General features: G+C 31.4%; 2 protein-coding genes across 2 annotated transcripts in view; both read right to left on the bottom strand.

Annotated features, from left to right (window-relative positions):
- Positions 1-15,598, bottom strand: part of LOC118196161 (uncharacterized) — a 60,126-nt gene that overhangs the window by 8,513 nt on the left and 36,015 nt on the right. Inside the window, exons 5-6 of the mRNA XM_085813093.1 lie at positions 5,983-6,228; positions 1,378-1,537 (exon numbers count right to left, since the gene is read on the bottom strand). Coding sequence (XP_085669219.1) covers positions 1,378-1,537; positions 5,983-6,228 — 406 coding nt within the window. The remainder of the gene's footprint in view (positions 1-1,377; positions 1,538-5,982; positions 6,229-15,598) is intronic.
- LOC118196162 (uncharacterized) overlaps positions 1-15,598 on the bottom strand; it is an 89,156-nt gene that overhangs the window by 37,557 nt on the left and 36,001 nt on the right. The window lies entirely within an intron of this gene.

The following is a 15,598-nucleotide window of genomic DNA, read 5'->3' as shown; positions in this document are numbered from 1 at the left end:
AAACACTACAGCTGTGTTAAAGAACAGTTAATTTCATGTTTCTGAATCGCTTTAAACTGCTGTGGGATTATTTCTTTCCTCATATTTTTGGCTTGATACTAGATGAAACAGAAATGATTGGAAATAACAAGAAATATTCTCTAATTTCATCAAAAAATCCTCTAAAAATGCTTTGTGAAAGAACAATGTGAGTAAATTTTTATCAATTTCCACAGTTTGGCTGTGCACATCAATTTTCATGTTAGGATGAGATAAGGAAGAAATTCACACACTTCTTTTATACAATTATTCCAATCAACCATTGTGCTGTGATTCATTTGAAACAAGCTTTGGTTTGCAATACTTAATAAATGTTAACTCTTGATACTGTAAGTATATGAATTTACAATTTGGAATAAAAGGAATGCATGATACAACAAATTACAATTGTGTTTGGAATACCTTTTTCTTCTCATCATGAGCAAAACCTGGATGCCTTTTCAACTTTGAGCTGCATTTTAATTCACGAGGTAGTTATTCAACATAGTCTTACTTTGTAAAGCCATCTTTTTCAAAAAGGAAAAAGATATCTACTCCTTAACCTCTTTGCAAATTCCAAGTCATGAAATCCACTGCAGTGTATGTATGCGTGTTTGTGTGTGATACATATACAAGATTAGATAAAATGCATGTTTGTGCAAATAATGATTATGGAGGCAACATCATCTGATGCAGAGGAATATGCCAAAACAAAAAGAGAACCAAGTGGCATGGTTTTAATGGAAAAGAAGCTTAAAGGTTAATTTACTTTACATTTTCAATAATTCAGACTTTCAAAAACATAATTTTTTAATTTTTAAAAAATGTTTTACACTTAAAAACAAAGGCACATGTATGAACACAACTATCTTTCAGTTCCGATTTTATTCTAGATATGAAATTTCAGAAAAATAATTGGAAAACTCAGCCATTTTTGATGTTGCATTATATTTTCAGGAAAATTTGCACATTATTGAGATCTAGCTCAGGTAGCCAAGACTGTATTTTCTGCCAAGGATATAAGATAGTTAAAGACACAGAGCATAGGACTTTTTCTTTAAAACTAAAGTAATTATTATTGAAGAAAATTTTTATTTAAAATATGAATTAAAATTTCAGTTTACTTAGAGATGTGCATCTTCACAACCAGAAAAATTGTATTTGCATTTATTTTTTCACAGAATTCAAATTATGTCACCACATTTTTCCTATTATTAGATATACACATGCATTATATTCTTGATTTTATGAATGCCAGTATAATACGAAATGAATCTGATTTAAGAAGGTCACAGAAAATAACAATGGGCTACTAATTATTACAATGGATTTTTAAATATTTAATATAAAATACCCTACCTTTAGATAATGCAGACTTATATTTTGCAAAGTCAAACTGAGCAAAGGTGATAGTAACAATAACACTATCATCATTTTTTGTCACTTCAGCTGACTTGAAATCACTCAAAACTGGTTCACTGATAGAATTTCGAAAAATCATGTTGTTATATGCATAGGTCTATGATAATATACAGAAAAAAATAAATTAGTCTTATACATTTAATATTACTGACAAAATAAAAATGTACATATATTTTTATTCACATAACAAAATTAAATCTATTTACAGTGCAGCCCTGATAAAAAGTACCAACATAACAAATTGTTTTGTTCTAAGAAGTCTGCTTTTTAAATTTTTAAAATGAAACCCAAACTGTATACATTACTTTTTTCCAGGTATAAAGTTTTTCTTAAAAGGTTTTTCCACTTAAGATGTCTAATCTGTGAAACTACTTTTGTGAAATTATATCTAATAAGTTTTGTTTTCTTTAAAGATAAAAATATTTTAAATATCAACCGAGCTGTCCATGTATACTATAATGCAATCAATCATTACTTGTGTGAATGAAAGACACACATTTCTGAAAATTTCACATGGGTCTCATTTTACAATTTCAATTTAATTTCACGGGCTTCATATGATATAGCCTCATCAGGTAATGGTAGTATCAGTTAACTAAACAATCAAATAAATCAACACATGCATGTAGCCTATACTACAATATGCATACATTTGATGATTAATAAATTCCAACACTTCAGAAAACTGCTGGAATTGCATTAAGTTATATGCTCTATGTTAAGATGGCTCTGTTTAAAATGAGCTACCTTCTAAATTAGTTTTACTGATATCAAAGACTTCATCTTAGTCAATCTTAAATTACAACAAATTTTTAAACACTTAAATGTGATATTTATAAACAATCCAGACATATACTTTTCAAAGTCAAAAGGAGAAAAGTGACGGTAACAGTAACATTTATCATCTTGTCACTTCAACAATTATGTAATAAAATCATCTATAAGTTGCTTCTACAGCAGGGGGTTGTAGATACTTTTAGCCATGGACCAAAAAGATCTTTATTAGTGCATCACACTGGCAAGACCATTGCAAGATGTGATGACGCTTATGACAATATTTTGCAATGTCCCTATTGTTCACCAGGATAAAATTGAAGGAGGAAAACAGCTCTCCCCAGTAGGGGAAAGAAAAAAAGTAGCATTTTATACAGTTAATTTAATATTTTTTACTTTAAAGAAGTCCCAGACAGTGAAGATATGGTCATTACGGCCCTACCTGCTTTTCATTCTTCAGGTCAAAAGTAATTGATTAATTTGGTGCTCTTCTTAGGGAAGGAGGGTATGATTAGGTTACTGGCAATTTGCAGTTTTGCCAAATATGGCAACAACAGGATCTCTTCTTATAAATGATCAAATGACTGACATGCATACCATTTCATTTGTAAATAAAAATTTAGAGTGAAATATTCTTTCCCTAAATTCCCACTTCTGATCAATCTTTTTACCTCAAGAATATTTACATTTAATTGTTTAATTTCTAAATTAAAGCTGCTAGAAATAATGACAGAACTATATCCTTTGGCTACACACATGCTTTCAAACATATCTAGTGATCTCAGCTAGGTTGACCACTAGTATAGCCATGCATCTTAATAAGCATATATACTGAAACTATACATACATGCTTGTGCTGTTGATTTCAGTAGCTTGTGTACAAAATCGGTAAGATAGAGATGAAAATGTTGTTGCACAGGATTTCATAATGAGCCAGAATGCACAATTAAAAGGGCCACATTTGGCCCACAGTCAGCTTTTGACTACCCCAGTTCAACAATCTGAAATCATGCATTTGAACATTAGTAATGCAGCTATTTAAATGTATGATTTCAGACTTTTAGTATTATATATGCGTTATTTTCCATGCATCTTGGGAATACACACTTGAGATCCTAAACTAAGAATCAATACTTCCAAAGAGACACAGAGAAATCCACGAGTTTATTGGGAGAGAAGAATGTGTAGGAGATGGCAAATATATATAGAACAGAAGAAAGAAGATAAAGAGAGGGAAATTTTACAAGATAGATTTCGGTGGAAGACTTAAAGATTTTATTGATTTGGATTTCAATATCATGCTACTGCCAAAGTATACTAATTAAAAAACTCTGTAAGGGGTAAATGGCATTTATTAGAGGAGGATGAAAATAAAGCATTACCTGTCCAAACTTTAACCAATGCTCCTGAAACTGTTCTTGAAGACATTAGAGATGCTGAACAATTTTTGATGGAAAAGTTTTCTGAACTCTGAATTGCCTCCTTGCACTAACATAAATATTTTGTGTATAAACAAGATTAATTCTTTTATTTCCTTACCAAAATATCAGTTACTATTCTGTTAATTTTGATAAGCTTTAAAATACCAGGATAAATAACTTTGCAACTATTAACTTTATGTTAAATGGTATAGGATTTAAGAAATTAACTGCATTTTAAAATATTCAGAAGTACTTAAAAGAGATCTTTTCATTTTATAAAAGCAAGTTTTTACATCATATTTCTTTTGGCTCTCCGATAAATCAACTGAAGAAAGTTGAATGCAATGTCAGATCTTTTTTTACAACAGCATTTGAGTGTTGATATTATTAAATCAACCTATAATTATTAAATCTAATCTATAATAACTTTTGAGTGCTGATATTATTAAATCAATCTTAATGTGCTACTTTTTTCCCAATAATAATGCTCTACATACTTCCCTCTAAGAATTTCCTCCATTTGATAAATTGGGTAAGCCAAAACATTGATACCCTGCTGGTAGCCCAAAAATGGCTGGCTTCCTCATTCTCCAGACATGAATTCCTGCAACTTAAAGTTTAGAAGATTTCTGAAAGAATGTGTCTATGTTTGAATTGAAACCAAACATAACATGACATGTTTCTGCAATTTCTCAAAACATCTTTCATGCTACTGCTGAACATGATATAATTTTAGTAACAAAACAACCTTGAGTTTGGCATACATTTAAGTCAAGATCTCAATCGATTTTGAGGGTAAATAGGGACAGGTCCTTCTTTATCAGGAGAAAAGAAATCTGCAAGACTGGAAAGCAGTAAGTGTAACGATCATATTTAAAGGTTACAGTAAAGCAAAAAGAGAAGACAGTGGTATCTATCAACAAAAATATTAGTGAAATTCAAAAATTAAGTTAATAGAATTTTAAAAGCGTTAGGAAAAACTGGATTGGAAATAAAACCGTTAACTAAACAAGATAAATCTTTGTGAATTGAAAAGTCTCAAGAAAATCCAATCAAGCAATTGAAGAAGTTTTTTGAATGTTTTTTGCAGAAATAAATAAGTCAAAATTATGGTTAAATTTTCAACAATGATTAGCTATAGAAGATTTGTTAATTTCGCCTTTTTGGACATAAGATTCATGTTCCTGAATATTAAACTTTAACGCTATTTTAGTTTAACCAATGTATCTCAAATCACACTGATGCGGTATGTTATAAATTCCCTAAGAATTAAAGTTACAAATGGAAATTTTAAAAGCTGAACCATGGATTTTATTGATAGGTGAAAAAAATGACACAAAAATTGAACTTCTGAAGAATCTGTGCAATTTTATAACTGACAGAAGGATACAATGGAAGCATGACAAGATCTAAGATACATTGACAAAACAGAAAATGGAATTAATTTAATACTCTTTTTAAAAGAAAACAAAGCTACTAATATGCACTATTCTGTCAAATTTACTTAGCAACATTTTTCTAACTATTCATTTTATAGTCCTAAATCCAATGCCTTCTTTAATCTTTTTCTTTTATAAATATTTCCTTAAATGCCTCATAATAAATCTTGAAATTTTGGGAAATAATTAATATATTAAAGAATATAATTTATTGTAGAATTAAAAATATTAGCAGTTATAGATCACATATTAAGACAAATTCTTGAACAAATAATAAAAATAGTGCCTAACTCTGCATAGTTATAATGATACTGGTCCTGATTGAAATATCTTGCCCTGAGATTGGTTGGTTTACCTTAAGGTATGACCTTTTTTGACATAAAGGGCTTATGCTAAAAAAAAACTTCAAACTCCTATGCTAAAATCTGATAATCTCAAGTTTGTGGAATAATGGTATATTATTGCTTAGTGAGAAAATTTTGTTTTTACTTTTGTATAATATGATCCTACTTCTATAATAAAAATATTATTTTGATAAATAGCTAAAAAACATGAAATAACAACCCACTATTCTCTTAACTTATAATACTCTAAATTTCTTTCAACAAAACTAACTAACTCACTGCTCATTTTAATTTTTTTAAAATTAATATTTTGTGTTCATCCATAAATTTTAGACTACTTCAAATGAATATTTTAAAAAGCTCTGATTAATGTAATAAAAAAACCTTTGAGCCAAATATAAGAAAGAATTATTCTTTTATCCAATTTGCATCATTTTTCACAAAATTATGTTTGTGCAAAATAGCGGTATTCCTTTCAGAAATCACTATCACAATAATAAGGCTTACGTAAATTATACACACAATTTCATTACTTCAAGAAAGCTATTTTGAAAGATTAAATACCTTCAGGTGATTGCAAATATAATCCAACTGCTGATGCCAATATCCTCGACCAGGAGAATGATTTGGCAATTTTTTTAAGTCACAAACAGATTTATGTTTATCAGCTTGTTTGCCAATTACTACTGGGCGTGTTTGAACACACTTGCTGACAGTCACTGGAGTACCTTGCACATCAGCATTTTTTACTTCAGGCTTAACCATTATGCTATGATCAGCAAGATTCATATGAGAAAATTCTGGAATGTCCTTAAAAATGAAAAAAAAAAAAAAAAAAATATTAGAAATTTGAGCCATTACCTAATTTTAATATCAGAATTACAGATAGCATAGGAAGAATTAAAAATAATAGTCAGGGAAGAATTCATTTAAGCATACAGAAACATGGACATGACACATGGTATAGGTCAAAAAGAATTCTTTCAGTTTGTTCTTTTCAAATTAAGATATAATGCAGCCATAATTAAAAAGAGAGTAGCTTGAGGCTCACACAAAATATCTATTCCATCAAACTCAAAATTATTGGTGCAAATACTCTTTGGATTAGAGGGTTTAGATTTTTTTTAACCTCTTCAAAGTTTAGAATATCATCATAAGGATAAAAATGGTACAGCTGTCACATAAATAAGCAGATTTTTAATAATTCTATCTATATTGCATAAATTTAAATAAACTGATGTCGTAATTTGGCAGAAATAAAGAACTTAAAATGAGACATTACTATCTACTAATATTAATATGCTGCTCTGCTTTATGTGACAATGCTTTGTTAGTAAATTATATATAAAAAAAAAAAAAAAAGCTGCAATGATTTGCTGTACTTAAGAAATTCTAATGGGTAAAAGATAGTGGTAGAACTCAATCCGTTCACACCAGTTTGGCATATTGCTTACTAAAATATTTTTAGTTTGAAGAAAAATGAAGAAGAAGTATTTGAAGTGATAAATTTTTAATTATAGCATTTATTTAGGCAACTCATTACAAACGTATGCATATAGATAAGACTGCTTCATAAAATTATTTTAATTTAACATAAAATTTTCTTTTCTAAAATACAACCTCTGTCCAGAAAGTTCGGTGAATGATGTCATAATACTCATGGTTGTAAGACTGAGCAACTGGCACATCCTGTGCTGCACATTCAAGTCTGAACCACTCCTTCCTACAAGTGTGTTTATTGTGAGGAAACAGCTCACTGTAGGTACTGTGCATGCGGTCGAAACTCAAAATGGATCAGCGAATGAATATGCTGTGCTGTTTCAGACTTAGAAAATCAGTGAAAGATACTCATGAAATGCAGAACGTGCAAACACGAGTTTACAAAGAAATGACACAAAAGAGAACTGCTGAACAAATTTACAAAGAACATGCTGTCACCTTGAAGTGTGTACATGAATGGTTTAAATGCTTCCGAGAAGGGTGAGACACAACTGAAGCCCCCTTTGATGTGGTTGGCCCGCAACTGCATGCATCCCAAATAATGTACAGAAAGTGAAGGGGCTTTTGGCTCAGGGTCATCATGTGACAGAACAAATGATAGCAGAAAAAGTGAGAATTGGTTGTGAGATGGCCTACCTCATAGTGACCCACAATTTTGGTAAATACAACCTTTGCTTACAGCTTGTAATAGCGGAACAAATGCAACTTCAGTTTGACACCTGTGAAGACTTCATCAATATGGTGGATCGAAACTGAAATTTATCATCATGAGTGACAAGGCACGACCCTGAAGGCAAGCATCAGATTATGGAGTGGCGGTGTCCAGGGTTGCCGAAATGCAAGAAGGTGTGAAGTGAGAAATCTGGCATTAAGACAATGTTCATGGTGTACTTTGAAGATCTCATCCATTACTCCTGCCAGAGGGCACAACATTAAATGCTGCTATGTAAGTGGAAATACTGAAATGTCTGCTGCAACGTTTCAAGTGGGTGTACCCCCAGTACACCAAGCAAGGCACTGGACCTTGCTCTATGATAATGCGAAGTCACACACTGCCTTTCTGCTGCAGCAGTTCCTGGCCAACAGGGAGTTATATCCCTGAATCACCCACCCTACTTTCCATACTTGTCTCCCCTGGACTTTTTCTTGTTATTCAAATTGAAATCAGTCCTGAAGGGCCAGAGGTTTCCAGACATTTCAAACATCTAAAGTAATATTACGAATTATTCCTGCAGTTTCCAGGAATTGTACAGCCGTTCCAAGATGTGCATTATCACCAATTGAGATTACTCCAAAGGACAGTAACAACTGTTTTATGCAAGATAACAATCCATTGTAACTACAGACATATTCACCAAACTTTCTGAACAGAGGCTGTATAATATAGTACAGCAAACCAGTTGTTAAAATTATAATATTTATCCAGTAATTTTGTTTTAAACCGGTGGTTCTCTGCCATTTTTGTCCCATGTACCCCTTTTATTATTGCTAGATGATCATTCTTCCCCTTTCAAAAACTTGAAAAGTATTAAACTTATATTATTTTTAAATGTGTTTCATAAATTATAAGTATGGAAAATGTTGATAAATACCAAAACTTTAATAAAAGTAGTTTTTTTATGTATTCATAAAATAAAACTAAATATTTAATAATTAAATAAAAGGCTGGCCACATTACCCCCCAAAACTATGAAATCCCCCCAGGGGCATTCTGGTTGAGAATTCCTGTTTTAAGCCTCATCTTAAATAAAATTTATTGTACTAAACTTAATTTTCTAACGTTTTAAACAACTAAATTCAGATAACAAAGGAATGAAAAAGAAATGTTATGCAATGCATGCAGATGACCTTATCAATACTTCAGCTGCCATTGATTTGTTACCACTTATTTAAGGTGTTTAACGTCTCTTCTGATCAACTCATGAATAAAAGTATCAAGCTACGGATACAATACAAAGTCTGGGTTTTCCGGAATATAGATCATCAATTTAAATCTGGTAAGATGGCACGCAGAAATGATACAATTAAAAATATGAAATTGTAATTTATGAAATAAAGAACAATTATGATCTATCAAAATTTACAAAAAGAAAAAGCTTAATATTTATTTGTTTACTTTATTAAACCTTTCTTTCAATGTAAGTTGTTTAAGATGCTTCCACAAAAAATTCAAAAAGTTCCTTTTTGTTGTGTCATATATAGTGGACTTTCCAATGCCATACTTCTCACATAATTTTAAGACGGATAGGCCTTTATCCATTTTTTGCAGTAATTCCACATTTTGTTTAATGGACATTGAAACATGCTTTCGCTTTGTGGATCCTTTGGCAGCTTGAGTATAATAAACTCTTTTTGACATAATCGAAAGTTCAAGTTTAATTTTTATAAAATTATTCTAACAGTCTGCAAAAAATAATAAGCCAGATTCAATGAGAAGATTAAGGAGCAGGGCAATCTGCAACATTAACTGAAATGCCTTAGATAATTTTAGCCTAGGTTATACCGTCCGTTACACATTAAACGCGCACGTGTAAACGCATTATGCGTTTACGCATGTGCATAAAGTTTGTAGCTTTGAGGTCCGGATTATAGATCATTTCGAATTATGGATGTTCGGATTATAGATCATTCCGGATTACAGACTTTGTACTGTATAAGTATTTCTGGAATGGATCCAAGAAATGCAAGATTCTTTTTTCAATTTTTGATAGCACAGTTTGATATAGGATAGTTGACAGCCTTATTTAGGTGCTAATGAAGCATTTATGTATTGTACTGCTTCGATCACCCGCCGTACAGCCCGGACTTAGCGCCGTCCGACTATCACTTGTTCCTGAACATGAAGCGCGAGCTTGGTGGCAAGCACTTTGGATCTGACGATGACACGAAAAATGCTGTGGAGTCGTGGTTATCGAAACTGGTGGAAAGTTTCTTTGATGATGGTATACAAAAACTGGTCACCCGCTATGACAAGTGTTTGATCATTGGCGGAAACTATGTTGAAAAATAGTTTAAGACATGTATTTTCATGTAAAAATAAAATTGTATTGAAAAATTGTTTTACTATTTTTTTTTTCAAAACGGTACTTAGTTTTCGAATATGCCTCGTATAATCATTTTCAATATCTATTTCAAATGTTATATTTGATGCTTTATCTAAATTTAACAACTCTAACAGTTTGCATATCTTTCAACGAACTGGATGCATTGTATACAGGACCGCGGCAAGCCTAATCAGCGCCGTGGTGCAAATATTTAGCGAGCGCCTTTATGCAGTGACGATATTAAAAGGACATCACTTATGGTTGACATTTAAAATGAAGCATTATTAACATTGAGACATTAGGATTTTTTTTTTGGAAGCAGGCAAGATGATAAATGTGCAACACCTTGACTGGGAATTGAACCACGGACCTCTCAATTACGCGTTGAGTGTGCAGAACACCACATCACGAAGGCATGCCAAGAAGGCGGAAGAAATACCTTATATATTCCCCCTTTTAGAGGGCGAATGGAGTTTCTAGGGGACCCAGTCACCAAATCCTGGATGTGGAGAGTCATCATTTACCACCATTTTAGTTTGGGTGCCACTTGTAGAGACATTAGGTAATATTTTTTTTTTTTTTTTTTTAAACAGGGAAGATGAAAAATATGCAACATCTTCGCCGGGAATCGAACCACGGACCTCTCAATTACGCGATGAGCGTGCAGACACCCACACTGCGAAGGCATGCGAAGAAGGCAGGAGAAATACCTTATAATATAATAATAAGAAAAACCAAAAAAATTATATTTATTTATTCTTTACAAAAATTAAATCGCCTTATTGAAAATTAATCAAATTTACATTAAACTAAAATGATCTTTTTATGATTGTGTTATAACACAATGGTTGTCCATTATTTGTGCTAAATCGTAATGTTTGGCGGCAGCATAAATGTGATAATAGTATTACGAACTCTATAATGGCATTACAAATCTCCCTTCACTAAAGTTTTCACAGGAAAAATTTTGTCTAAAATTCTAACTTGAGCAACTTGAGTTAAATTGGTTACATTAAGCTTTCCAGTTAGCTAAATGCTGGATGGTAAGGCATTTACTGTACTCTTATTTGTATTTGTGTTATTACATAAAAGACATAATTACAATGTGTATGTATGTATGTTTATATTTGAATGATTAAATGATTTTCAAGTTCCTAATACCTAAAATTGTCAAGCTATATCATCATATCTTATGTTGCTAAATCATACAATTATGTATAAAATTATTTGTTATGTTTTTTAATATCATCTATTGTAATTACATTAAAATCATTAATGCAAGGAAGCCATTTAATATGCTAAAAATCCAAAATATCTGATTTAAATCAAAAACATGATGTAAATTTAAAAAAAAAAAAATCTGATTTTTTTTAAAATCTTGATTTTGTTAAACACAGTTTCAATATAGGGTTCACTACAAAGATATTACCACTTAATGTAAAAGGCAATGTAAACGGAGGTTGAGTAATATATTTTACATACCCTCTGAGTTTCTCACCAGTGACTGAGTAATTAAATTATTGAATACTGAGAATGCCACATGGGCTCAGTCCCAGGTGAATGAGCTGGCTGCAAGGTTTGTTTTCATAATTTTTTTCCATGTACAGGATGACACAAAAAGCCAGTTTCTATCATTAAGTTCTCCACAAAGGTATTCCTACTTTTGTATGCTATGGTGTGTTTGAATAGCCTAACCTTGTGCATTATCAGAGATAAAACTATGTTAGTACATATAATGTGACATTAAAAGCATGCTTCTTTTTCTTTTTTCCATTGTGACTACCTTCATAGTGTAAAACAGGGATGGGCAAACTTTTTCGGTGGCACCCCCCCAAAAAAAAATCGAAAGAAAAAGTTTGGCGGGCCAAGATAAATTTTTCTAAAATTTTAAAAACAATATACAAGTATTACAATTTAAATATATAATATATTAATGAAATATATTAATGAATTTTGTTTCTAAAAGTATTGCAATTTTGTTTCTAAAAGTTCCTTATATTGAGGTTCGAAGTGACATGTACCGATTCTAAGGAACGGGGCTAAATGCTCATCTGTCAGTCAGTCTACTTCTGAAATAATTCTTTCTAAGGTTCATAGCTGAAAACACTTTAGCACTGGTTTTCTAAGCGTAAGATATTAAATTTGGGAAACTTACTTTCGATAATGATTTTAAAACCCTAACTTTGGCATATTTAGAAACAACTGCTTCTGATGATGATTAGATTGCAACTCAATTAATTCAAGCTGCAAATCTGACCTCACTGCTTCACAATTTACGTCGAAAGGCATGGTAAAAATATCCAATTCTGTTTGAATATCACTGAAATCTTGAAATCTCCATTCAAACTCAAAATGCAGTTTTTCAAGCCATCTTCATAATTCTTAAGCATCTTTCCTTTACTGAGGGTATTGCATTTAACCTCGGGAAATGAGACAAATCATTCTTAGCTAGCTGCCCAGCAAACAAATTAAGTTTTAGTTTAAAAGCATTGAGATGGGCTCAGATATCGTCAATAAATTGATTTTTTCCTTGCATCTTGACATTCAAGTTGCTCATATGACAAAGAAGAACTGAAAAATGCAAAGTCCAAAAGCCATTCTGTGTCTTCTAACATCTCACACTCTGCAGAACACCATTTCTCATGGAAGAACGACACAGTGTTGTCTTTCAGCTGCCAAACTGGCTTGAAAACACATCTTGCGCTAAGCCACCTTACTTTCGTGTAATATAATACATGACAGTAGTCAGATTGTACAGACTGAAGAAAATCTCGAAATTGCCTGTGAGTAAGCCCACAAGATCAAATAGTATTTACAAGTTTCACGACTGCATCAACCATGAGTTTCATATTCAATGCAGATTTACACAAAGCATTTTTATTAAAGATTCCAAGAAATCCAGATTTTTTTCCTGTCATGTTTGGTGCTCCATCAGTCGTAATATTGCATATATTTGTTATAGACACTTTCAAAGCCCTTCCTGAAATTCACGTAAAACATCCCATCCCGTTCTAATTCCTTTTAAGGAAGGCATGCACGCCAATTGCTCGGTAATTTCAAAGGTCTCATCAACATGTCTTATAAATAATATTAATTCAGCAGTATCATTTATATCAGCGCTTTCATTCATAGCTATGGAGCAAAATTTAAACTGGCCAGTCTTTGACTCTAATTGTGATGTCAAATTTTTATCGATGTCTTCAATTCTAGAAGTCACTGTTTTTCGAGATAAGCTTACAGTCTCAAAATTATTTTTCTTTTCTGGACATAAAACATTACACACTTGAAGCATGCATTATTTAACGAACTCCCCATCACTGAGAGCTTTATTATTTTCAGCAATATTGTATGCTACAATGTAACTTGCATGTGTAGCTGCTTCTTGGATACTGTTTAACTTCTTGATAAAATTTTGTCGATCTGGTAATTTTTTACAAAGGCTTTCTGCATTTTCTTTTCTTTTATATTCGACACTGCTTTGTAATTGGAATTCTTATGATTAGATGTGAAATGACGGGAAATGTTATATTCTTTGAAGACTGTTACAGCTTCATTGCAAATGAGACACACTTTATCTTTTACAACTGTAAAAAATATTTCCGGGACCATTTATCATTAAAAGCACGGCACTCTGATTCAACTTTACGATTTTAATAGTCATTTTGGGGTTGAAATATTTTACAAATAACCCAAACAAGCATTAGCTAAGCTATACTTATAATAATAATAATTTCACATATATACTTTTTATAATATTCACAATGATGCTATATGTCCACAATCTTTCCATATGCAATCACTAATATTAGAATTCGTGTCAAAAGGAGAAGTCGCTGGTTGGAGCTTAAAATGCGCAGTCTGCCATACGAGGTCTAATTCACCTATATTGGATTCCCATATGTCGCTTTCCTAAGCTGTCTGTGCTTGCTATTCCCATCAATTTATGTTTTGTAGAACAAAAATAGAGAAAGTAAAATGATTATCAGTCCTTTGAAAAAAAGGAAGAAAAAAATATTTAAACAAACTAGAAAAGGAGATGGATATACTATAATATATTTCTTTTAATTTGCCTTGAACTGGCAAATTAAAATTCTATCCCCAGGCCGGATAGAACCTTCCGGCGGGGCGGATTTGGTTTGTGGGCCATAGTTTGCCCATCCCTGGTGTAAAACATAAAGATTTTAATGACTTTCATCAATAGATATCAAATAGTATATGCTGGTTATTATGTGTCACTGTATCATCAAGAGATGATCTAGCAGATATAAATGTGCATGTAGTAGTAGTAATGTAGTGACAGGTTTATTACTGCAAGCAGTAAACTGAAGAGAAGTAATCAGTATCTCAGTGATACACTTTGTATTACTGCCATATCTACATGCATATGTAACTTACACAGAAAATTAATATACTCATTTATGTGGCCAATCCAGTATTTATAGAACTACAAAAAAGTAACCAAATTAAATGTAAGCCATACAAAACAGAAAAAATAATAATCTGAATGGTTTCAGATTTTAATGGTTGCTCAAAAGGGTTTGTTAGAAATTTTTACACTCTTGCTGAGCCAGTCTACCAGTCTGCTATTGCACTCATTCCAGCTAACCCTTTTCCTTTTTGGTGTTTATAGCTTTATTATTATGCAGCATTTTCTTTGCACTTACACCATATAAAATTCAACAGTAAAATTACAAAAATTTAAAAAGCAGCATACAAGCATATGTTTAGAATTCCCATTGTGTGTTTGCACATATGGTTTCTATTTTTTCAGTTCATCATATTAATATTTAGTTTTCTTAATAAGATAGCAAACAAATCTTTTTTTTTTTTTTTCAATTTTATCATTAACATTTTGTGCATTAAATTTATTAATTAAATATCATGTTCTTTGTACTTAACAACTAATATTCAATTCAATGGCAAAATTACAAAATATTAAATACAAAAATTCAATGGCAAAATTACAAAATATTAATTCTTTAGAATTTCCAACAGGCAGCCTCGCACATTGGAGGTAAAACTGTTTTATTCTGTACAGTATTGCCATTGCTTGCTTTCAAATCGAGTCTGTTAACTAAAAATTTATTTATTAAATATCCCATTCTTTGCACTTATAACACAAAAATTCATTTCTATGGGAAAATCACAAAATATTTAAAGACGGTATAACTTTACAATTTTCAATAGACAGTCTCGTGTGCTGGAGATAAAAATGTATGTACAGTATTTCCACTGCTTGCTTTCAAATTGTTTTGTTAGTCAAAAAACTCCTTTACGTTTTACAAAATATGAAATAAATAAATAAAAAAATATAAAAGCATTCTATAAAAATATTTGATATTTCTAATTAGACAGATTATTTTTAGTTATAGAGATAGATGAATTAAATGTATTTTTATTATTTAAATCAATCTGATTCAAAAGTAAGAAATCATATGCTTAAAAACTGCATCTGCTGCTTTCAAATATCCTTGTTTGTTAATCCACAACAGACAGTCAATTTGAAAAATAAATATCTTACATTTTGCAGAATGGTAAGAGACTCGAATGAAAAGTAAAATGACACATTTACGGTGATTCAAAGCACAAATCCCATTTCAAGACTAATAGCCCTTTCAAGCTTTTCAAAAAAAAAA

Source organism: Stegodyphus dumicola, chromosome 3 (genome assembly GCF_044657685.1).
Source record: "Stegodyphus dumicola isolate Sdum_Otavi_A_Nest chromosome 3, ASM4465768v1".
NCBI classification, from domain to species: Eukaryota; Metazoa; Arthropoda; class Arachnida; order Araneae; family Eresidae; genus Stegodyphus; species Stegodyphus dumicola.
Note: the sequence above shows the minus strand (reverse complement) of the source record. Positions and strands in the feature narration are given on the sequence as shown.